The sequence below is a fragment of the Melospiza georgiana genome, chromosome Z (assembly GCF_028018845.1).
Source record: "Melospiza georgiana isolate bMelGeo1 chromosome Z, bMelGeo1.pri, whole genome shotgun sequence".
NCBI classification, from domain to species: domain Eukaryota; kingdom Metazoa; phylum Chordata; class Aves; order Passeriformes; family Passerellidae; genus Melospiza; species Melospiza georgiana.
The window spans coordinates 51,162,151-51,186,620 of NC_080465.1; the positions used below are offsets into that span (position 1 = coordinate 51,162,151).

Consider the following 24,470-nt stretch of genomic DNA (forward strand, 5'->3'; position numbering starts at 1 on the left):
AAATTTAAAAGCCTCTAGCAAAACATGTCCTTGACAAAAATTCAGCAAGTCAGATCTACCAAAACCTATCACATTAGGGTAGTTAAAACTTGTTTCTAATACACTGCATTTTTCAGAAGTGTTGTAAACAGTGAAATTTTGATCCTTGGTTTTGAGTCAAAAGTTCTGTTTCAACTTACACTCCCACAAATAGATGCAAAATTTTAAATATATACTTACATATTTTTATCTATATACATTCTAATTACATTTATACCTATTCCAATTAGTTTTGCCTGTGACTCCTCTCATCTTTGAAACTCTTTATACTGAATAAACCTTGGTAGATGTTTGTGAATAAAAATACACACAAACTCCAAGCTATTGTCTAGGAGAGATGGAAAGATCAGGAGAGATTAAGGGGTTTTTTTAAACAATCAGCAAGGTTGTTTTTTCAGCAGCTCATGGGAAGAAGAGTCTGATCAGACTTGAAAACCATCAAGGACAGTGTCACCCACCTATTCCTTTTCTGGACTCCATTAGACTGTATATAAAATATGACTGGCTCCAAGGAACTGCCAGCTAACTGAGACATTCCTCCTTCTGCCTGAGATCTCTAAGCAAGTTGCTAACTAGTGCTGTAAGTAACCTGCTACATGCATGTACAGTGGGACACTGCCCCAGACATGCTACTAGACTGAACTATCCAGCTACAGTACAGCAGGTTGAAGAAAACTACTCTTTTTTTCCTTCCCATTTCTCCCAAACAATGGAAAGCTTTCTCTTTAAAAGTTATGAATTAGAATTGCTTTGCTGATGATAAGCTCTGGCTTTTGTTGAGCAAACCATAAGCCAGGAGTTCCTGCATTTTGCTCCAGACACAATCCCTGGAGACTTGTGCTGTTCTTGCTTCTGCAGCAGTCACTGTTCCTGCTGCTAGTGTAATTCCCACAGCTTCAGCATCTCGCAAAATGCCAGTTTTGGAACTGGCTGGAATCCAATAGCTGACACCTTGCACATGGGTTTGCTACAAACAGTGCTGATGCTAAAAGGGTCTTATGTCCTGTTCAGAGGCTTCAATTTCTGTGTGTTGAATTACACTCCTCTCCCTTAACTGAGAATGGAAAATGTTTGCAACATTTAAGAAAATCAGCCTGAGGGATCGATAATGTTGTTTAATAAAAATGCCAATTTAGTATTTTTTCCAAGTGCTGTTCTTTTTTTCATCTGCTTTGACACTAGATTTTTGCAAGGCACTGAGCCCTTTGCTTCATTCCTTAAGTTTTCTTCTCTTAAAGTGCTTACACTGTGCTGAGAGCTGGGCACAGCAAAGTTGTGGCCCTCAGCTACTACTGGCTTCATTCAATTGATGCAGCTCTATTTAACCTGCCTCAGGTGGACAAATCCCTCTCGGAGAGGGCCAAGGCTGTGACCCCTGTGCAAAATTACTTGCTTCAATCTGCACTGCACACTAATTCCAAAATAGAGAAGCTGGTCAATTGTGCAAACACGGCTTAATATCCTTTAAAGTCCTTTTTTGCAATGGTGATATTTTCTTAGAAGATACTATGATCTTCCTCCTGTTAAAAATGCAATGTGTGCATTTGTAGCTCTTATCCATTGCAATATTTTTTTACTGCTGTCAATTACTGTTTGGATTATTAATCTCTTGGGTCCCACATGGAACTGTTCAAGAGGTGAATTCAATGTACCAAAGAGCTTCTCAGTGGAAAACTTAATATTGGTGCATATTGAGAGAACTTGTGATGCAGCCACTTGGAAATGAAGTAAATTAAACCAAAGCAAATATAAATTCTGTCCCTTGTGCTCTCTATGGGTACCAATTCTAGAGAGATCTGAGACTTCCCCACTGATTCAGCTCTTCTTTTGTGAGTTTGGAGGTTACTGCTTCCACATTCAAGATCCCCAAAATTTGAAATATCTCTTCCATTAGAGAATTTTTAAATCAAAGGCAAACTATCAGTCATTTAGAGTAGCAATGATGTGTCTTTTTGTCTCTCTGACAGTCATACTTGTGTAATACGCTTCACAGCAGTCAAAATAATAGTAAGTACCCCTTTGACTCTTTCATTCCAAAATCTGCAATCACAAAATAACAAATTTAACAAACAAAAGGTTAAACTCTCAAAAGTTTCAAGCTACATCCACCCATATAATTAAAATGAGCTCACAGGCAGTGAAAAAAACAGCACACTCACTGAATTAATAACCAGTCCCACGAACATCTGCATATTTTATGAGTTGCAGATGTGTATTTATACTTTAAACATAGCCACATTAAAGTATGACACAGTTTGTCATATATTTGCTGTGTTTTCATGACAAAAACAGCTCTACAGAAACACAGAGAACTTCTTTAAAAGCAATTATAAAAAGCATCTTGAGACATCTTTATGCATTGTATGATACTGTACATGCAAAATAATGTTTTTATTATAGTTGGGTAACCCATTCAGATAAACACAGCAAGAAAAGCTGGTTTTACCGTTCATCTAAGTGTTTTTAAAAAGATCACTGCAAAAAAATTTTACTTCAAAAACATATGTAAAAGCATGGCATAACTTTTAGATGTCATTGAGATTAGCAAAAGTCAAGAAACTGCTTCAGATGCAGTTTAATTCTTAGATGGCTGTTTTAACTTCCAACAGAGTTCTCAAAATAGTGCCCAAATGCCCAGTGCTTGTTGAACAAATTCTGATTTATTGAAGGTAAACATTTACATTGGCTACAATGCTATAGCTGTTACAAAGCTGAATAAAAGAGGCTTAAATAGCAATAAAAAGCAAGTGCAGTAAAAAGTGGATAGAGAAAATATTTGGCCTTAGTGATCTTCTGGCAGTATTTACATTATCTCCATTTTGTTAAATATTTGAGTAACTCTAAGGCACCATAGGCTAAATAGCAGGCTGCAGTATGATTTTTGTGCACAAAATTTAATAAATTTATTTGGAGAAAAAAAGGCTGTTAAAAATGGTGTTAAAAGAAACATTGGCATATTTTATGTTTACATAAAACATTGGCTGTTTGTTAAAGTTCAAAGATACAATATATACTAGGTAAGCTCAAAAATTATTTTTAGAACATTAAATTAAATGTCTGTGTATAAGGAATATCTTTACTGACTTTGTGATAAATGATCAATGCAATCTTTTCAATAGGTTTTTAGCACAGTAGATATATTCATCTAAAAACTAATCTTTTTTTCCCCTTTACAAAAGCCTTATGCCTAGTACATGTACAAAATCCCAATGCAAAGTGTAATGGGCAGTAATTTACATCCTAGCTATTCTGTGTCAGACTGAAACTTAGCACAAGCATGCAATCAAAACGCTATGGAACAGCAGTTAAAGCTGTCTTATTCCTTCGGCTCTTGTCAGTGGCTGTTGCTGCAGCCAGTGAGCAGGAGTACAACACCCACATGCCAGGACAGACAGAGGAGGTCAGTGCTTTCAGACCGGTTTCCAAACACAAATCAGGAAATTCAAACTCCTGGCGACATCCTTGTGCACTTCACACAGAACAGTGCACACTGAATGACGCTCTGCTTGGAGCAAACTTTCCCGTTTTTATTTATCCCCTTTTATTTATCCCCTTTTATTTATCCCCTTCTGAAGCACATGTCACTCCACTCCTGAGTGGAATTTTTTTAAGGAATAAAGTCATCTGACTGTACTCAAGACCCTTTCTGGACAACTTCAGGTGCTTCACAGAATCCTAACTGCTCTACAAGCAACAGACCTTGCTCAGTTTACTCAACAGGCTCATCCTTCACCTTGAGGTGGTATTTGTAATGAAGAAATTGCACAGACACCAGATTAACACCTGAATTTTGCAAATAAAACACGACAGGATGCTGTGTGCCACAGGAGAGAAGAGAATGGGTGGCCAAGGCCATTCCAGCTGCAGCAGCACTGCCAGCAGAGGCTGCATGGGTGAGTCATGGCTCGTATTCTTTGTATCTCACTTTCATTTCCCAGAGCCAAGAAAAAAATCTGTCTAAATTATTATAATTCTTAAGTAACTAGATACTACTTTTGCATTTGCTTAGGGTTTGGGTTTTTTTTTTGTATCTCCTTCTTAACCATGAATCTCTTCATTCAGTTGTTCCCTTTTGGATTTCTTTTACCATTTTGTATTTATCCTTGTAGGAATCAAGCTAATTGTTTTCACAGTAGTAAGTGATTATAAGCAAAGTTTAATTGATCTATGCACAAAGTCTTAATTTGGAGTGACTTTTTATTTTTATTAACAAAGGACAATCTTAGCATAATTCATCAGATGCATTTTTAGTACCAAAAGCTATATGTTAAAATCATTCGGCTTCATTTAGAATTTTTTCAAGGGCTGTAGAAACAAAAATTTAAGCCTAAAAAATTCCGGTGACATTGATTAGTTCCTGCGAAACATTAACCGAGATATTACACAACCTGGCCATTTTATGGTAAGTAATAGGAAGCCAAAGATTTGGTTATCAAAGGAGTGTAATACTGTTGAAGACAACAGGGCCAGGTTGATTCGTATCATAGAGAAAGATACTTTAAATTGCTTAATTCAGCCTTTGAATGCTCAATATTTGCCTGAATCTCAAGGAAGATTTAAAAGCATTTTCTGAAAGCAATTTCTGAATTCCTTTCACAATATTTAAATACTCAGCAGTATAAATACAGCAATTCATAATTAGGGTGTAACATCAAATGACGAACACAATTTTTTTGTCAAACCTTTCTACTGTGAGGAGGGCTTGCATTTTGTTGTAGGATGTAGCAAGAAGTTAGAAAGTTATTTACCTATAACTCCCTTGGTTGCTTCATACTGGGTATGGTGACAGCAATGACTTCATGGAAATTTCTATCAAGAGAGATGGCAGAGCCTGGGGCTCTACTTGCTTTGATTAAAAGCCATCTTTGGAAAGCCTGCATCTTTTACAGCAGGAGTTACAATGACTGGTCTGTCACTAATATGTGAGCATGGTAAGCGAGGAAGGAAAATGCAAGGGCTCTGGGCATAACACAGGGTCCTGCTCTAAGATTTTTATTTTTCATCCCCTGGATTCCATGTTAATGCAAGTTATTTGGAAGCTTTTGGCTACATGCAACTGCCACCTTTGCAAAAAACCTCAAAGGAAAATCCTTCAAAGAAAATCTTATCCTCAGGCTTTTTCATTCCAGTTCTTGGTGATAAAGTCTTTTGGCTTTGAGGTTTCCTATATAAGGAGTAACAGATGCCAAATGAACAGGCCTCCTTCCCCATATCTTTTGAAAATAATGAGAACTAATACTTTGTTAAATGATCTGAAGATTCAAATTCTCCTGCAAATAATACAAAGCCTTGGAAGTTTCTCATTAATATACTGGCTAATGAAAAATGTGACTGAGTTTCTGGCCAAAGAATTTTGTTCTAGCTCAGTTGCTGTTTATGTGTGACACCAGGCTTATGTCTCTGCACTGTAGCCTAGTGACAGCTTTTCAAGTGGCACTGTTGCCCCAAGCACGATGCTGGGGCATGCCTGGACTGTCTCATACTGCTATGGGCTGTGTATCCTCACGCTGCAGCTTGGTTCTGCCAGTCCCTTTTCCTGCCATGCACCACGTGGGACCTGAGCTGCTAATGCCATCTTGTCCCTTCAGAACTACCTTTCTCCCTGAAAGGCTTTGCCCTCTTCAACTGGTTTGTAACCCCTGTGTTTGTCACATTCTACCTTTTGTTCACTATTCTTCTCCCCTCTACAGTCAGTCACCAAAGTTCTCCCCGAGACAGGCACAGGCCTCCACACACCTTGGAGTCCTGCTTTCCCCCACACTGTCCCTTGCTGTGGCTCATCCATTTAAAGCAAACCTTTAAAGCAGTCTTAAAATTTGGCAGCAATGTATTTTTCTCTTCCCTTTCCTGGGGTTGTACTTATGATGGCACCATGCATGACCAGTATCACAACCCCACAATGCAAACAGAGGTCAACTCATTAGCTACATTTCAGATTCCTTTCTTCAAGGGTTTAATTTCTGATCCTGCTATAAAATTGAGGGGATGGGGAAGATGACTGTTTACTTGGCTTCTCCAGTTCACTCATTCTCAACTCTCTTTTCTCCTGTTCTTTTCGACAAAAGGCATCCCAGAGTGGTGGACTACCAGCTCATGAAATAATCATAGAACATCTTCGTGGACTTGCTTCCCAGTTTCTTTTTGTTAGGCAAAACATAATGATTCAGACACATATGGCAGCACCATTACAGAGATGGTCACGCCAGGGTTTCAGCTCCACTTCTGAATTATGTTGACTTTTTGCAGTTACACAACCTATGGCTGTTGTTATGTAGACAGACAAATTTCTGGAAACCTCTTTGTTTCAAGAAGTTAACCTGTGTCCCAACATGAAAGACAACAATTGGAGTAGTTTCTCTAATTTAGAGGTCCACCAAAAGAGAGCCCAAGTCAATAGAACTAACAGCAAAATGGGGATATGCAAACAGAATTTGCTTTACAAGTCTGGATATGAACCCAGAAAAATTAACACTAAAGCAAATAAGTGTAGAATGCTAAAATACATCCCATATATGCTCCTAGACCAAATACCACTATTAACTTGTAGGGCACTTCAACTGCAGCAAGTAATACAGGAGTGTAGCATGAACTAGAAAGAAGGAATCATCCATTACAGCATATCTAATTCAGTTCTCTTTAAAAGAAACAAACACAGCTGTGCTCTCTTGTGCTGTTATTTGGTGCTTTAGTATCTTTATTATGAAAGTAACATAAGAGAGGTTTCAGTCTGTTTTTGCCTTCTGAGGTGGCTCACAGTAGTTGCACAGATGGGAAATTTCAACTGCTCTCCATATTCAAGGGTGTGATTGATGCTTCAGGATAGCCACCATGAGGGCTGCCAATGGCATCCATCAGGGCACAGGGTATGCTTTTTGTCTTGGAGACTGGACCCTTCTCTATCTGTGTTGCCATTGTACTCACTTGGAAAAAACAGTAGTTAATTTAAAAGACAGAGATATTTAAATTGATTTCTTATAGCTTAGAAATTACCTAATAAAACTATTTCACCAAGACAAAAATCAGTAGAATTTTGCATTTGTATGTATTTTCTGATGTACCAACAATCAACTCAACCATGTAAAAGCCTTAACTCAGCACATACTTTAAAATATGTGGATAAATTTCATCACAGAGCAATTTCACTGAAGTTAAGATGCAAACATTAAAAAACCTTGTTGATCTAATGAAATTGTAAAATCTAGTATATAAACTCAAAAATTCTAAAGGGAAAATTAACAGCTTTAGGTTTTCCAGGTGTTTCTGAGGCTTGTATAATTAAAAAATGCAACTGAGCTGCTTAATGGGTAAGAGAGTGTTCCAGAAAAAATAAAGAAAGATTAACATATACCATCACATTCATTTTGCTTTGTTGCACCCAGTAAATAAAAAATGCATTGTTGTTTTCACCTTTGAGTCTAAATTCTAACTGCATTTGAGTAAATTAAAAAGAATCAAAGACAGCTGCAGGTAACCAATCTCTTCAATTTTACATATTCCAGACAACCTTTTATTGTGTTTTAATACGAGAATATTTTACTTATTGCAAAGTATCCTGCATAATACAGGTGCTCCGCTATAAAATCTTCTCTCTTACTTGTAATTCAGTCATTCTAAATTTAAAATACCAGTATACAGTACTAAAACTTCCAATTGAAGTTTAGTATAAAAATATCAGCACAAAAGTCCTTTTTAATGTCTGTTTATCGTGAGCAACCCAAATGCCTATTTAATTATTAATTGTTTTAGTATAATAATAGACTTTGCACCCCTACAGTTGCTAATTGATATCATCTCAGGTATTTTGATGAGATACGAAATACTAAGTAAGAAAACAGTAAGTATTCAAATGGTTAATTTGCTTAGTGTAGTAATAATAAATTAGTTTTTTGCATCTTCTTCAGTTCAAAATCCAGCTTTGAGACTGAGGAAGGCTTCACATCAATTAAATAAGAGTGGTCCTTTTAACCAGTAGCAGTTTGATTGCCAATGACTCGAAGAATCTCTTTATGAATGTTTGGTTCCTGTGTATTTATACTTGTATCACCCACTTGACCATCTTCATAACTAAAAAAAAAAGGTACAGAAAATAGTATCACATTAGTGTTTTATTAATCTATGTAAAAACATCAAAAAATCTCATTCTCTGAGTGCTTATTCTATATTCACATGTTTCTACTGAGGTGCTCTGCCATGCTTCATCGTTATGCAGATCCTAAACTCTGAAGAGTTTAGGAGGTGGTAAGGCTGCCATTGTCACTGAAACCCCGAGGCTGAATTAGCCACTAGGACCCAAAGGGGAAAAATATTAGGTGAAAGGGGGAAATGCTCACAGCACAGACAGGAAGCCTTTAATGAATTCCTCAGCTTAAATACAGACAGCCAAACAAAAATTGTGCTTCACAATACATGGACAGACTTACTATAACATGAAGTAATGCAATTGAACAGGAAAAATAATGAACTCTCCGTTCATTTGTATTAATGACATTTACTAAACTTCTTAGTGACACTAGCTTATCCATACATTTCTAGCACAAGTAAGTACAGTAAAAGATAAAAAATGAAGGAATACTGAACAGAATTAGGAAGAAACGTCTTTTATCTACTTTAATTACAGCTATTGGAGGAAACATAAGAAAAAGGTCCAGTATGAAGTTGAATGTTAAGAAAAGCTTTGTACTCACACAAAGAAAAATCTTGTACACACGTGATCCGTGTTGGGAACTACCCATACCTCCCCATGTTTGTGCAGATCAGGTGAGGTTATCACTATCAGAGAAAGAACAAATTTCATAGTGATGAAAACATGCCTGGAAAACACTGCTCTAAAAGATTTTGAGTTTTATATATCATAAATGGTCTTTTGGGAATGTGTAGCTTTCCTCTACATGTCTGTGCTGCAGTGCAGATTTTGAATTGGCTGCTAGTACAAGAAGGGATATGAACTTGATTCTTGTTTCCAAAATATACTTTTCTGAAAAAATAGATGTTTGGTGTATGGGACAAAGTTGTTAAATTGAATGAAAGCTTAAAAATGCACTTATTAAAACCTGAATTTAAAAAGTCATAGGGCTGTTAAAGATGGCCTGAGACATCTAATCAGCACTTGGAACAGATATTTGTGTTTAGTGATGGTTGATCTGAAACTAAGATGCTTAAGACAAAGCCTGAAATTGCTATACATGGGATGTGCAATACTACCAAATATTTAAAACAAAAGCAATTATGACTCAAGAGGTTCAAAAAGCTTGCCAAAGCTTGCTCTATAGATTTGACAATAGGTTGTTTACCAGCAGAATGAGGAGAGCATAGGAGAGAAAGCTTTCCATTGCTAACTAGTAGCTATTACCATCAATCCACCTTGGAAGATATCTAAATGCATTTGAAGAGCATCCTTCTCAACAAATTGTTGAGCTGTGTGATGAGCAGGTTCATGGAGTGGTGGGTGAAGAACTGGCTGAGGGACTGAGCCCAAAGGGTTGTAGTGATGGGGCAACATCTGGTTGGTGACTGGTCACACCAGTGGTGTCCTCAGGGCTCCATTCCAGGGCCAGTTCTGTATCAGCGCTGGAGGTGAGTGCACCAGTAGCAGGTTTGCTGGTGATCCCGACTGGGAGGTGCTGTGGATTCTTTTGAGGTACAAGAGGGTTGTGCAGAGGGATCTAGATAGACTGGAGCACTGAGAAATCTTAAATGGGGTGAAATTTGTCAAGTCCAAATGGTGGATTGTGCAGCTGGGAAGGAGTGACACCAGGCACAGTGGTGAAGTGGGAGAGGGGTGGCTCAGGGTGGGTGAGCAGTGCCCGGGCAGCCCTGAGGCCAAAGCCCATCCCGGAGCACCGAGCAGAGCACAGCCAAAGCCCATCCCACAGCACCAAGCAGGGCACAGCCAAAGCCCATCCCGGAGCACCGAGCGGGGCAGAGCCAAAGCCCATCCCAGAGCACCAAGCAGGGCACAGCCAAAGCCCATCCTGGAGCACCAAGCGGGGCACAGCCAAAGCCCATCCCAGAGCACCAAGCAGGGCACAGCCAAAGCCCATCCCACAGCACCAAGCAGAGCACAGCCAAAGCCCATCCCACAGCACCAAGCAGGGCACAGCCAAAGCCCATCCTGGAGCACCAAGCGGGGCACAGCCAAAGCCCATCCCAGAGCACCAAGCAGGGCACAGCCAAAGCCCATCCCACAGCACCAAGCAGAGCACAGCCAAAGCCCATCCCACAGCACCAAGCAGGGCACAGCCAAAGCCCATCCCGGAGCACCGAGCGGGGCAGAGCCGGCCCAGGGAGGGGATGGGCCTCGCCTGGGGCCTGCTGGGCCCTGCAGGTGGAGAAGGATGGGAAGGTCCTTCTGCACATCCTGAGGAGGGAAACAGCAGGTGAGAGGGCTGGAAAACATGTCCTGGATGCTAATGGAGGGGGCTAATGGAGGGGTTTGGCTTGTCTGGTTCGGAGAAAAGGAGGCTGAGGGGTGACCTCACAACTGTGCAGCTTCCTGAGGAGGGCAAGGGCACAGTGTGGGAATGATTCAAAGCGGTGCTAGTGGAGGTTTGACTGGACATTTCAAAGCATTTCTTAATTGAAAGGATGGCATGCTGGGTTGGACTGGGGTAGAATTAATTTTCTTCCCAGTGACTGGCAGGGGGCAGTTTTTGGTTTTGTGCTGAACACAGCATTGATAGCATAGACATGTTTTTGTTATTGCTGAACAGGGCTTACACAGAGCCAGCCAAGGCCTTTTCTGATTCTCATACTGCCACACTCCAGGAAAGCTGGGGATTAATGGGAGGTTGGGAGGTGACACAGCTGGGACAGGTGACCCAAACTGACCAAAGGGATATTCCAGACCATGTGACATCATGCTCAGCATTCAAAGCGAGGGAAAGAAGAAGGAAATTGGAGAGATGGTGCTGGTCTTCCCAAGTAATCTCTACATGTGATGGGGCCAGGCTCTCCTGGAGATGGCTGAACAGCTCTGTTGGAAGCAGTGAATTAATTTCTTGTTTTGCTTTGCTTGCATGCATGGCTTTTACTTTCCCTATTAACACGTCTTTATCTCTTTACCTTTAACACATGAGCTTTCGGGCTTCTACCCTTTGGAATCTCCCCAGCCCTGCTGGGGGAAAGTGAGTGGCTGTGGGGCTTGGATTCTGGCTGGGGTTAACCGTAATAGTTGGTCAAACTCTGGCTTCCTACAGAGCGGTTGGTGTGCCCAACCTGTCAGTGTTTAAGAGGCATTTAAACAATGCTCTTAATGATATGCCTTTAAGTTTGGGGAACCCTGAATTGGTCAGGATTGGACTTGGGTAACAGTTGTGAGGCACTGATTCTATTTTTAAATACTACATTTTCCACATTCTTAATTTTCACTTTTTAAAACAAACAAATGCTCCAAATTATAGGCAAATTGGGCTAATGTAATTTCTGAGACTAGCTCCTAACTACAGGCGCACTTCTTACTCAAATGCCACAATTTGTTCTTAAAACCTGCTGAGGTTTCACTAGTTATTAACAGAACAGCCAATTCTTTCAAGAATGACTGTACTCAAGCATTAGATTTAACTTCCCAAAATTTCTGAAGCAAACAAAGAGAACATACTGGTTGCCAGATGATCAGTATTCTTGCTTGAACAGCGAAAAATTGCTTGGAAATTCTATATAAAAGGTGTTTTTTCCTGCCTTTCATGTGTTTAAGGTGTTTTTCAAGAGCGTGCAAGAAGTCAGTGCTTCAAATAAAGGACATGACTTTGGTTTTTTTGATGGTTTAGGAAGAGGATCACATTTGAAACACAGACCAGATGATCAGTCACTATATCTATATGATATTCCATGACAATTCAGCATCTGCTACACGTTCTGTTCAAAGAGGGGAAATGTCCTTACTGGAGCATAAAGGTCAGCTGCTGAGCAGGTACTCCTACACCTACCAGTGCTTTCTTACCTAAACAACCAACTAAAGCTCCCACTGATTTGCAGCCTGTAACGTGTACATCCTGTGGCCATGACTAAAGCACCTTCACAAGGGCTTTCAGCTTACCTTCACATAAGGCTATGCATTTTAAGTTACGGCTTTGCAAAAATTGCGACTGCTGTCCTTTCTTCTGGGACTGAGATGTAAAAAAGTGAGAAAATAGAATTAGCACAGTAAACCAAACAGAGACAAAAAGCAACAAAAGACACAGCTGCTATTTTCAGTGATTTATTAATGAAAAAAGGTAGAGGCAGTTTTTCTAAAATGTCTCTATTTTATTTCTAAATGTAATAGAATTTATAAAAAATCCCTATTACTTATTTGCATTATTGTAGGAGATATTTGAACTCCTTTATCCAGAAAAATAATATCCAAAACTGCCTAATTACTGCAAAATTAAAATATTATCAGAAATATCAGTGTTACTGAAAAACAAATTAATATCAGGAAAAAAAAAAGAAAGAAAAGGTAAATAGTCACTAATTCTTTGGTCACTACCCTGATATTTTATTTTCCTTCCTACTACTGAGAGCTTCTACTGGGACATGCCAAACTACCTTTAAAGCCAGATTATTCTGTAATTTCTATGTGCTAATCATGGAGACAGATATAACATAGTTTCTTGAAATTTAGCCCTGTGCACAGATGCTGTGAGTTTGCTTTAGATACAGCAGAATTGTAATGGTTCAACATGTAAAATTTGTGAAAAGGAAAAAATTACTTGCTATAAGTTAAATTCTGCTCATTTCCCAGCAATAATCATTCTCAATTTCTTTTGCGTCATTTTTCTGGAAGTCTAAAACTCAGAAGGCAGGGGGTTGCTAGGAGCCATAATGCAACCTGTATTTCATCTTCATTCTCTTCCTAAATTCTTCTGCTTGGAAAAGAACGGCACAAGGTCTGCAATATGCCCCGTAAATTTTTACTAGAGCAGTTGAACTGTATTTGATATTTGCAGTCTCTGAAGTTGTTGATTTAATTCAATGCAATAACACTGGTAAGTTGCACAAAGGAAATATTGCCTCTCTTTCAGCTACTGAGTTCCCAATAATAAATCCCACAAGTCTTCCAGAGACGGTTGATGTACCATACCTGTGATGTATTACTGCCCTTACTGCCTGAAGCTGGTTCATCTTTAGCTGACACCTTCTGCTGCTTCTTGTTCATCCCTGGGAATATTAAAAACATGTAAGATATCCTGGCCTACAAATACCGTAAAAAGCAGAGTTCAGTATGAGAATGGAAGAGGTAGCACAGTGAGAATCACAGTCTGTCCTTTGCATGGCACTCAAAAAGCTGGTTAACTCTGTCACAGCACATCACAATGTAAATCCTGTAAATTACAGGTACCTCTGCATGTATTGCAAAGACTTTAGCAAAGTCAAGTTAGCATTAAGTAGGTGCAAAAACAGATAAACCTGAGCTTAAATGCTACTGAATTCAGATCACGAATATTCTTATGTGGTGACTTAATGGGGTTGTAGGTCAGCACGTGCTCAGTCCACTTTACCCTATTCAGGCTGAAGTAAATTCTGATTACTGTGGGTGGGAAGGCAAAAATTATGAGAGAAAGAACTTTAGATGTACATCTTTAGCACTTAATGGAACTTTATTAAAAGTCTAATTAATTTGTATGAGTAGGCAATTTAAGTTTTGAAATCCACCTTGGTTTGATCTCCTTATCTACACACAAAATATTAAATTATTAGTCACATTTGATCCAATTCCATCTCAGAAACTGAAACATCTCCATTCGTGCCTCAGATTTCATTCATATCCCTCACGTTGGTTTATATAAAATTCCTGTTTTGCATGATACTATGGGCTTCCCTGAGTTTCCAGCATCCTGTATTTCACAGAATCATGGAATAGTTTGGGTTGGGAGGGGTCCTGAAAGATCATCTCATTCCAACCCCTCTGCCATGGGTAAGGACACCCATCTTCTGCTAGACCTGGTGGCTCTGAGCCCCATCTAACCTGGCCTTGAACACTTCCATTATTTGGCACTTTACAAATACGACTGAATTAAGGCAAAGCTAAACTCTTTGAAGGAATGTGTAGGGACTCCTGCATCAATGTGAATGTGCAGGACTCCTTCATGGTTTTTATTGGCAAGGATTACACACTTCAGTGGAACACAAGCCTCCTTTCTGGAGGAGACAGGATGGAAGAGGCCAAGACAGGCAGAGAGAGGAGCAATAGCACATTGAAGGTGACAAAACAGTATTGTCCAAAAGGAAAGACACTTTGTTAAATATGGATACTTCAACCAGCACATTTAGTGAGACCTAAGAAGCCTTCGTACTCATGTAACCTCTGACATGCTAAAAGTACATCTAGACATAATTGATGTTGAAGTTCCTCAAATAGTAGCTCAAAAAGCTGAGCTCCTAAAACATGAGCTAGAAACCCTGAATATCAGAGAGCAAACCAAAATTCTCAGAATCATCTACATGCACATGAACACACATTAAACTATATACCTGCACTTTCATATGTGAGGAAATGGTAAATACTACACACCTAAAGAAGAAAGCCACCGTATTTTAAAATCCCTTTAATTTCTCAATGTACATATCCATTGTCTTGTTTTAATATGCTTTTGTTTATTATTTAATTCTTACATGGAAAACTCTGCACAACTGACTTTAGGATTCAATAGTGGAACAAATTATGTTCCTTCTCAGGCTAAAATAAACACACTGAACTGTACTTTCTAATGTAATCTTGACATGGTGATACTTGGGAATACTCTTAAATATACAGTTTTGAACATGTCTGTTGATCAATACTTGTTTTATCAGATAAAGTCATAAAAGATCATGAACTCATGGGTAAAGTTAGATGGAACTTAGGCAGATATTGACAAAAATCACAAAGCTGGATTTCAGCTGAATCATCAAGACCTACTACATATAGCATTCAGTATTAGCTAATATTTACTTCAAGCACAGCTCAAGAATTCTAAGCACATTGAAAAATAAGGACAGTGTTTAACAAGGTAATTTTCTATTTTCTTATTATTTATTAAAAAAAATTCTCTTTTTGGAATAAATTTAATCATGGTCAATGAAGATTAAATTGAATGTAATGTTTTAAACAGCAAGGCTGTAAGAAGAAACAGCAGAATAAGATATGCCCCTATATTTGTCCACCTTTAGAGTGATCTAAAAATATTACCTGAGTAACCAAATGATATGCTTGACAATGGACTAAGGTAGATTCCACTTCCAAACATTGCACCATGGAGCTGAAAAAGAGAAGAGTGATTACTTAGCATTAATTTGTTTACCTGGACAAAGTAATAATAATTACAGGAACAGGTCATAGCATGCTTACCCACCCTACTAATTTATTTCAGTTAATTAACAGTGTTCAAAGAAGTGTTTTTAAAAATCATGCCCTGAGTAAAAAATTATTTTATATATATATCCTGGAAATCATGTCCAAACAAAAAACCAGATGCCCACAATTTTACATAAGACTTATACATAAAATTGTGGTTTCTATTTTTAAATCTAATATTACTATGGAGGATGCCTACAAAGCGTGTTTCTGCACTTGACCAAATGGGCCCTGGGATGCTCTTCCAAGGCACATGGACTCAGCTCTGGGGAGAGCTGCTAACCACAATGCTAAAATACTCTGCATTAGAGCTCCCCAGTCCCTCTGTAGTGCCTACTTTGCTCTGCAATAGTGGTGTTCTGATGATTCAGTCTGAGAAGTTTGCATTAGATCCCTTATGGACAGCACACTTCATGCTTCCACTGCCAAAGAAATCAGAGAGGCAGACAAAGTGCTGCAAGCCCAGTTCCTGTAACTCTAGCATGTTTCTGGATCCCAAGACACCAAGACAGTTTAGGCAGCTCTGACTTTCACTTGCGACTGCTTTTAAGCAGTACCGAGAGAAGCCTCCTAGAGGTGCTGCTCTGCAACATAAAACTGAAACACTGATTCCCACAAAGAGATTTTCTAGACGTTTTAGCAGAACATTACTTCATCTTAATTGCATCAGAAAAGTACTTTTCACAGGAAACAAGATAGTATTTGAAATTATCTCTTTTTCTAGCTATATATGGCTACCAGAATGAAACCCCTTGAAAACTTGTCAAAGCTAGTATGTAACCAAGTATGCACAGGTTAGCTAAAATCTGTTTTGTTTATTTACCTGCAGCCTCGTATTGGAAGCAACAACTAAGCCGTTCCTCAGGATGGAATGCCAATTTTCAATGTGTGAACCACTGAATAAAATGAAAAAGAAAGCCATAAAATTCACAGTGTAAAATGCAAAAATTACATCAGAAATCCTTTAAGACAGTAGATTCACAGTCGCAAACCTCAAATGCCAGAAGTAAAAAATATAGCATGGCATTTCAATAACCTTTGGTTATTAGGAATATATGTACTCACTGAAATGCAAAGGTACTTCCGTATAGATTTTTAGCAGCTCGGAAATTGGATTCTTTGGCTGGTGGACTGCTGAGAAGAAGGAACTGGTGGGGAGTGTGCATAAACTTCAGTTGCTGTCAAATGTAAGAGTGCACATGTGAAGAGAAGTTGATTAATATGAAAGTATTGTAATTCTCTGATGGCAATCCTTAAGATATCATGCTTTTCCACACCACACATGACTGCATCTAAATAACTACATGAACTAAGTTGAAACTGGTCTCACTTCCACAGTTTCAAGCTGAAATCAAACAGTAAGAATGACTTTCAGTTTATGAAACATATGGAAGTTTTTGGAAAATTTAAAATGGCTTTAGTAATTAAACTGAACAATTTCATCTTAGTATTCTATCAGAGCTGACTTTGAATTAAGGTTATTTGGAAGGCTGCATATTACTGCGCCCTTAATCAGAAGTTACTTATATGTGGATCTCCTGATATAGAATGTTTGTGTGCACTGCTTTCTGTACAATTCTGCATCTAATATTCTATATGGTAAAAAAACCAAAAGGTGATGTTTCTCTCACCTAATTCTAGATGATTACAAGGTAGACACCTGAATTTGAGCTACTCACCTCATAGGTTTTTTTATGAACTTCACCTGTTTCAGATATTCATGTTTCTAAAAATCAGGACCTAAAACTGCCTTGTTTATTAAAGGACACCATGCAATTAGTTAAAATGCATACACCCACGTTTTGCTAGTAAACTCCCACCTAAAATGCTAATGCATAAAAAAGACCAGAAAATAATAAGAAAACACACAGACACTTACTCTATTCACCGGTAGCTTCACAATATGCGATCTATTACTAGATATAACCCTAAAATAAGAAACATGTATTAGACGTAGTAACCAAACCAAACTTAAAAATATGTTATGAATGGCCATCACAAAGCACCCAGTTGCAGGCCTCTAAACCTATTAGATGGAAGTAGGCCAAAAATTAACTAGAAAATTAGATCAGATGACCCAGATGAGGTCCAGAAACAGTTCAGAATAGCTGCAGTTGAGAATACCAATGTTAATTATTAGGCTGACCTTATACCACATTACACTGGTCAAGTGATTATTCATTACAGATGATAATTTAATAATTATTATCTCATGTGAATCAACTTTATACCATTGTAGAAGAGGATGTGCAAGCGGGTCTTGTTTATCCATCTGCTTCTTTATTTCCAAGTAAGGTGCCTAGAAAAGAGTAATTATGTTATTTCTAGGTTGAATTTTATATGTTACATTGCCCATGATTTCATCTATTAAAATGAATACATTACTAGGTTGAAATCACAGCTTTACTGATACACAGCATAGTAGAGTTATAAATGTGTTTTGACAACAAGAATTAATATAGCAATTATTTTCCCTAGGGTAAGATAATAAGCATATAATTAGCATAAAAATGACTATATTATAGCAAACACTGGAGATCACAGGGAAGAAAGAAGAAGACATCTATTTTTGTGTGGCTCTTGATTAAGAAACTGGGACTTTACAAAATCAAGGTTCTCAAAGAAACCCAAAATAAACAATTTGGTATTTTCAACTGTTTCAATGTATAAGTACCATGTCATATTATAATTTCCTTTAAAACTGCTCTTGATTTCAATCACAATGCAAAGCATCCCTTTAAAATTCATTAGTCAAGAAGTGCTTTAACATTTTAAAAAAGCAGAATGGTAATTATTTTTTATTTTTAAAAGACATCATAAGAAATCATAGAAATGCCTGATTTTTAAAATTTTTACAAAATGTTACACAAATTAACAAAAAAGGTGAATATTAATTTTCCATTTATTTTATTCCTCTCTATATGTTCTTCACTCAAGAATCACAAAGTATTTTGTTAATACACAGAGCAAGATAGAAAACTGTTCTGACGATGCATTTATATAGCAGTTGGAAAAGCAAGATATATGGAATAGATTTAAACAACAACTTATAATCAGCTGTGTTGTTTGGAAAAGGAACATAAAAGTAAACAGATATAAAGGAACATAAAAATAACAGAAATACAACCATCAGATATGCCATGAGAAATAATATGACAGTAAATCCAAGTCCCCAACTATACTTAGTTGATCGAGAATTTTGCTATAATAGAGATAAATATCATGTCATTCAGAATACCATTCAGAACATTGACACATGATCAATTTCTTTTGCTTTGGAAGTAAAGTCTCTGGCTCTGAACATTTCCAGAAAGGTAGCAGCTGGTGATTACCTCATTACAAGGTCTCATCACTCTATTGTTATTATCTCTTATTTAAACTTCAAAAAATCTGAGTTATACTTCATTACTTTTATTTAATTGGCATTAGGGATAGGTTTGTTATTTTGAGCAAACATTTCAATATCATTACAGTTATATAGGAAAGAGATTATGCTATTGACTTCCCAACCCATGATAGGCAGGCAATGCAAACATCTTTCACGTTCTAGAAACAGTGATTAATTAGGTAAGTATTTTTACATTTACCTGTGTCATCTCTCTGATGGAAGTGATACTGTCCAATGCTTTCATGACTCGGTCATAGTTCTTCTTCTAATGTGGCATAAAATACACAAATAAGTTCAAAGAGTATTAGTATTTGGCTCTAAAAAAAACTGAATTCTTTGAGTGTGTATAAAACGAAAGCTAGGAGAAATGTTGGGCAAATCAATTCTTTCAAACATTTCAAACCATTAGCTGTCTTCCACAGACTGTCATTCATCATCCAGAAAAAATCCTTGAAAAAATATTGTTATGATCTTTCTTCTTTGAAGTATACAGAGATCTCCAAAACACTCCAAAAATCAGATTATTTTTCAACAAATACTTGTAACTAAATGTAACTAAATTATTTGGACAACATACTCTTGAGGTAAATAATGCAGTGACCCAAACAGATTTTAAAAAAATGCATATAAACAGATGTGTTTCCTTTGCTAGCAGTTCTATAAAACTTCATAGATCCTTCAGTGGTCCCTCTGCCTCACCCGGATCTTTGCTGACCTGCTGCTTGGGAGCCACTACCAGGCAGCTCCACCTGAGTGAACTGAGTGAACAGGCTAAACAGTCCATGCTCCACCACTCCACAGCAGCTCCACTGCTCCCCATCTTGGGGTCTTGCCAACACATTACAGAACACCTCAGCCTCTCCTGACAAAGAACTCCTGCTAGCTGGCCTTTGTTCAGAGTGAGATGCATCCCAGTGCAGGACAAGCCAAGTTCTCCTCTATGCCTTTGGGGAAATGGCTTCAGGGAGATGGAATATTCACAGCCTGAGGGCATTCCTGACAGGCAGCATTTGGAGCCCAAGGAGCAGGTAACACAAGCGCAATTTTCTTTATTTCAAAATTGATGCTTGTAAAAAACTCACCTATTAACCTATTAACCTGTTAATAAAATTACATACCAGGAAATAACTGCTTGCAGTGAGAAAATGAGATGACAGCAATGACACTTCTAAGAATGAAAAGATGGACTGGAAATCCCCTGGCTTACATGACCTCTATCTCTCAAAAGCCATCTTTCTTTTTGTGTCCAATGTGCACATTAACAGAAAAACACTTAGAATATAAAATTTTGCGTCCAGAATTTGTTTCTTAGAAGAGTTTCTTGGCTTTAACATAACCTACACTTTTTTCATGGTTTAGGGATGGTATTCTCCAATTTACTGTTCCCACTGAGACGTAGCACTGCTCACTGTCCTCCTCCCTCTCTTCCTTACACTTCCCCCTGCTGTGGGATAGAGAATTGGGAGGCACAAAGGTAAAGATCATGGGTCAAGGTAAGAACAATCAGCTGGAAACAGCAATGAGATAAGAAAACCAGCCACAAACAACATCCAGATGCTCCCTCTGCCAAGTAAAATGTGAACTCTTTTCCCGCTTTTCCCTGGAAGAGACTCCCCTCCCCCTGCTCCCAGAAATGATGTGAGGTGGTATAGAATAACCTCTGGCTCTTAGCCATACCCCATTCTGGCTACTGCAAAAAATTAACACTGTCCTGGCAAGAACCAGGACAAGTCTGTATTCAAGTACTTTCTCAGAGACAATTAAAAAAAGATGCAAAGTTTTGAAAACACACTTGTGCTATATTCTGGAGCTGTATCACATAATAAAAAAGACTCCTCCATGAGAAATCTTTGCTTTGAAATCTCATGTATGACTAAAACCAAGTGATGACAAAATTAAAGGTAACTACTTACCCTGGGGTTAAAGGCCAGCATCTGAGGATCATTAGGATCAACTACAGAAGGATATGGCTCAAAAATGACAACTTTCCTAGGTGACTCTAATGCAAACCGACACATAGATACCAACAGATCAACTACCTGGGGATAAAGAAAGACATATTTATTATGTTTATTCAAAATAAATGTTTTTATAGTATATTTTCCAATCTGCCTTTTTTACACATTATAGATATATTGTATTTCATTGTTACCTATATTGCCCAAACTGTGTTATCCAAGGAGATAGTTCAGGACTAAATTTTTTCACAGACCTCAACAGAGTTTGGGGTCAGCCATGGCGTATTATTCCATGCGCATATACACTTTTAGGACCAGTTTCTGGTCCTAAAAGTATTAAAACATCAAATATATTGCTTGAAGTGTTGCTTTCTCTTGCGCACACATGTGAATTCCTGTATCAAATTTATTCATTAAGGAAATTAAACTGGTGTATCTCTGTATAGACACACCAGTAAACACTTTGCTCAAGAACAAGGAATAGTCTGTCAAATTTGTACCACTTTCTGCTCTTCTCCTGAAGACTGTAATCACAGAAACACTTGAAAATATTGCTTCTGCTAAACCCATAATACTGCAATGGTTTAACAGTCATCTGCACAGCTCACACTAGGGCATTCTCTTCTTTCCTTCCTGTTATACAAAATTACAACACTTCATTGATTATCTTTGATTTTCACAATTTCCCCACAGGATTGTGCATGTAATGTGCACATAGACATGTGTATGTAAGTAAATACACCACTTAGATACAGATTCCCCAAGCAATTGTGTCAAAATACGTAATTCAGAGGTTAAAAATAGAATTCAGCAAATAACAAAAATGAGAGAACGCAGCTTTCTGGCAGCTGTGAAATGTAAATTCAGCTCATAATGAAATCCAAAATTGCTACATTAAAAAGTAGCTGCAGATTAACTCATTTCCTCATGTTTTTTATGTGCCTTCTGAAAACATTCCTCTGTGAAAACGACTTTTACACAAAAGAAAGGAAAAGCTGAGACAAGCTGACTTAATAGGTATTCCTGGTTCCCCCCACAAGTCCACATGGATCAGATCTCATCTCACAGCTCATATTCATCTAGAAGATTTTCTACGTCTGTCATTATAACTGATCATTTGGATGGAAAAAAATTACAGTCTTTTAGAGAACCAGAATGAAAATAAGAATAATGATGAAAGGGGAAAAAGAACTGTGCTGTGGTGAGTCATATAGCTGCCATTCTCCTCCTCTGCTCCTTCAGTATTAATGGACAATTTTCTCCATCAGTTTTAATATATTCTGTTAGTTTCAGTTACTAAATATCTCACATATACTGAAAAATGAAATTACTTAAATAATGATCCCTTCCTTCCCCAATGCTTCTCTGATTACTTTCCAGTTTATACTATCTGTATGTGACATGAATGTTTTGAAATAGGGCATATGCACTGGCATTTACAAAGGAGATCAGCAGCCAGATCAGGCAGCAAACTTGCCCTTGTGTAAATGTATTACCGTGAAATTGAGCATGAGCTCACCCTGCTTCTGAGAAGCACTTCTTAGTCTGCTGTCACAAAACACTCCTAGGGAAGAGCTGTTTGAGTCCCCAGATCTTTAAATGCAGAGATTCAAAGTTGTATTGCCTTATGATTTGCATGATGGGACACTGTCTTAAAACTGGCACAGTTCTATTCAGACACCATCATCCCTAAGCCCTCCTTTAAACAAACTGTTGACTCCTAGATTGTTTCCTACTCTGTTTTTTTTTACACTTGATTTCCCCTGAGGTCACTGTTTTGAGTTGATGGAATGCAAAACAAACTGGGAGGTAAATCTAATAGAAACCCTATAATAGAGCCGTGCATATGCATTCCTTGGGAATAGGAGAAGCTGTGGATCAAGCAGATGTCCTTAAAACTGGATGTGAACTCCTCAACTGGAGGTACTGAAGTAAGTAAGGATTAAAATAGCTGTGTGAAGGACAAGACAACACTTGCTGATGACAATTCCTCTTATGACATCAATCCCTCAGACAGGGCCTCTCACTCTCAAGAGACTCTTTATAGGGAGTTGGAACTATCAAGAAATCAGTCATCTAATTTTCAAGCATTTTGCCTACATGACTAACACAAGGCAACCTGAGTTCAGGATGGAAAGTTTTAGAAAGCACAAGCATTTATTATTGAGAAGCCATCGGATTATTTAGAGTGACAAAGTAGGGTTGTGCACCTCAGGAAACGAGCTGAAAGCACAAAAGACAAAATGGGATATGATTTCTAATGATGGGAAGCTGTATTTAGGATTCCTCACTAGATAAAATGGTTTGGAAGAGGATTAATCAGATAAAATGTGAACACTTACCTTTTACTAGTCAGCCTAAGCTTGCTAGACTCTTGGAGAAATAACCACTGTGCTGACAGTCTATGCTGTGATCATACTGTCCTAAACTAATGACAAAAAGAACTCAGATGAATCAAGCTCTAGAACTGATGATTTTTTTTCTGCAAACAGGAGCATGGGGCTCAGTCAGATCCAATATAGTGAGCTGGCCGCAATGCTATCACTAGAAACAGCATAATTTAGCTACCTAGGTCCAATGGGACAACAGAAAAAGCCCTTATCTAACTCTTTTAAGCACTCTTAAGGCTGAAGTTGCTTCAGAATTGTACAGTAAAGCTCTGTAAATGTAGAGGTACTCCAGAGATCTACAGCAAGCTCTGCACGTGCCTGCAACACTGACACTTCTACAAAACAGAGTGAGAGCTAACCAGGGCCACCTCTCCTCAGCTTAGTCAGCTCTACTTAAAAAGGCTCATACCTAATTCTTTACTCATTTTAGGAAAGCAACCTTCCAGCTATTCAAAGAGTTATTCAATAGGATCCCCTGGAAGACTGTTTTCAAGAGGAGGGAGCAGATCAGAGATGGCAGATCTTTAAGAATGCCTTCCATAGAGTGCACGAGTTCTCAATACCCATGTGTAGGAAATTAGGAAAGGAAGACAAGATGTCAGCATGGATGTCTCCAGACCTGATGGTAAGACTAAAAGGAAAGAAGGAAATGCACAGGCAAGGGATGCAGGGATAGATATTCTAGGAAGAATATAGAGACACAGCCAGCGTGTGTCAGAATGGGGTGAGGGAGGCCAAGGTGCAACTGGAGATCAACTCAACAAGAGATGCAAAGAATAACGAAGAGGCTTCTGAAGGCATGTGAGACAGAAAGGGAAGGTCAAAGAAAGTTCACCCCTCTTTGAACACGACTGGGAAAATGATAACTGCAGACAATGAGAAAGCCAAGGAACTTGACAGCTCTTTGCTTGTCTTCACTGGCAGTCTCCCCTTCACACACCTCTCGAGTTGATGAAACTCAAGACAGAAAGTACGGAAGCAAAGTGCTTCCCACTGTCAGCGAAGATTACATTTGAGAGTCCCTGAGGAATGTGAACTTAGAAAAGTCTATGGGACCTGATAAGATGCATCCCATAATCCTGAGGGAACTGGCAGATAAAGTTGCCAAGCTACTACTCTCCATGCTAACTCAAAAGGCACGGCAGCCAGGTGAAGTCACAGGTGACTGGAAAAAGGGAAATATTGCACCTATTTTTAAAAAGGGTAGAAACGAGGGCCCTAGAAACTACCAACATGTCAGCCTCACCTCTGTGCCTGGGAAGATCATAGAACAGCTTCTCCTGGAAGTTGTGCTAAGGCACATGGAGGACAGTGAGGAGATTCATGACAGCCACGACAGCTTCACTGAGGGCAAGTCCTGCCTGACCAGCCCAGTGGCCTTC

The 24,470-nt window shown here is 38.4% G+C and overlaps 1 protein-coding gene across 2 annotated transcripts in view; it reads right to left on the minus strand.

Moving 5' to 3' along the window:
* Nucleotides 1–414: 414 nt before the first annotated feature.
* Nucleotides 415–24,470, minus strand: part of PARP8 (poly(ADP-ribose) polymerase family member 8) — a 122,008-nt gene continuing 97,952 nt past the window's right edge. For both annotated transcript variants that reach the window (XM_058043372.1, XM_058043371.1), the window contains 11 exons: nt 20,654–20,779; nt 18,940–19,005; nt 17,584–17,651; nt 17,232–17,280; nt 16,418–16,530; nt 16,176–16,248; nt 15,188–15,257; nt 13,100–13,176; nt 12,074–12,143; nt 8,724–8,808; nt 415–8,103 (listed from right to left, as the gene is read on the minus strand). In XM_058043372.1, the coding sequence (XP_057899355.1) occupies nt 8,001–8,103; nt 8,724–8,808; nt 12,074–12,143; nt 13,100–13,176; nt 15,188–15,257; nt 16,176–16,248; nt 16,418–16,530; nt 17,232–17,280; nt 17,584–17,651; nt 18,940–19,005; nt 20,654–20,779 (900 nt within the window). In that variant the 3' untranslated portion in view covers nt 415–8,000. The remainder of the gene's footprint in view (nt 8,104–8,723; nt 8,809–12,073; nt 12,144–13,099; nt 13,177–15,187; nt 15,258–16,175; nt 16,249–16,417; nt 16,531–17,231; nt 17,281–17,583; nt 17,652–18,939; nt 19,006–20,653; nt 20,780–24,470) is intronic.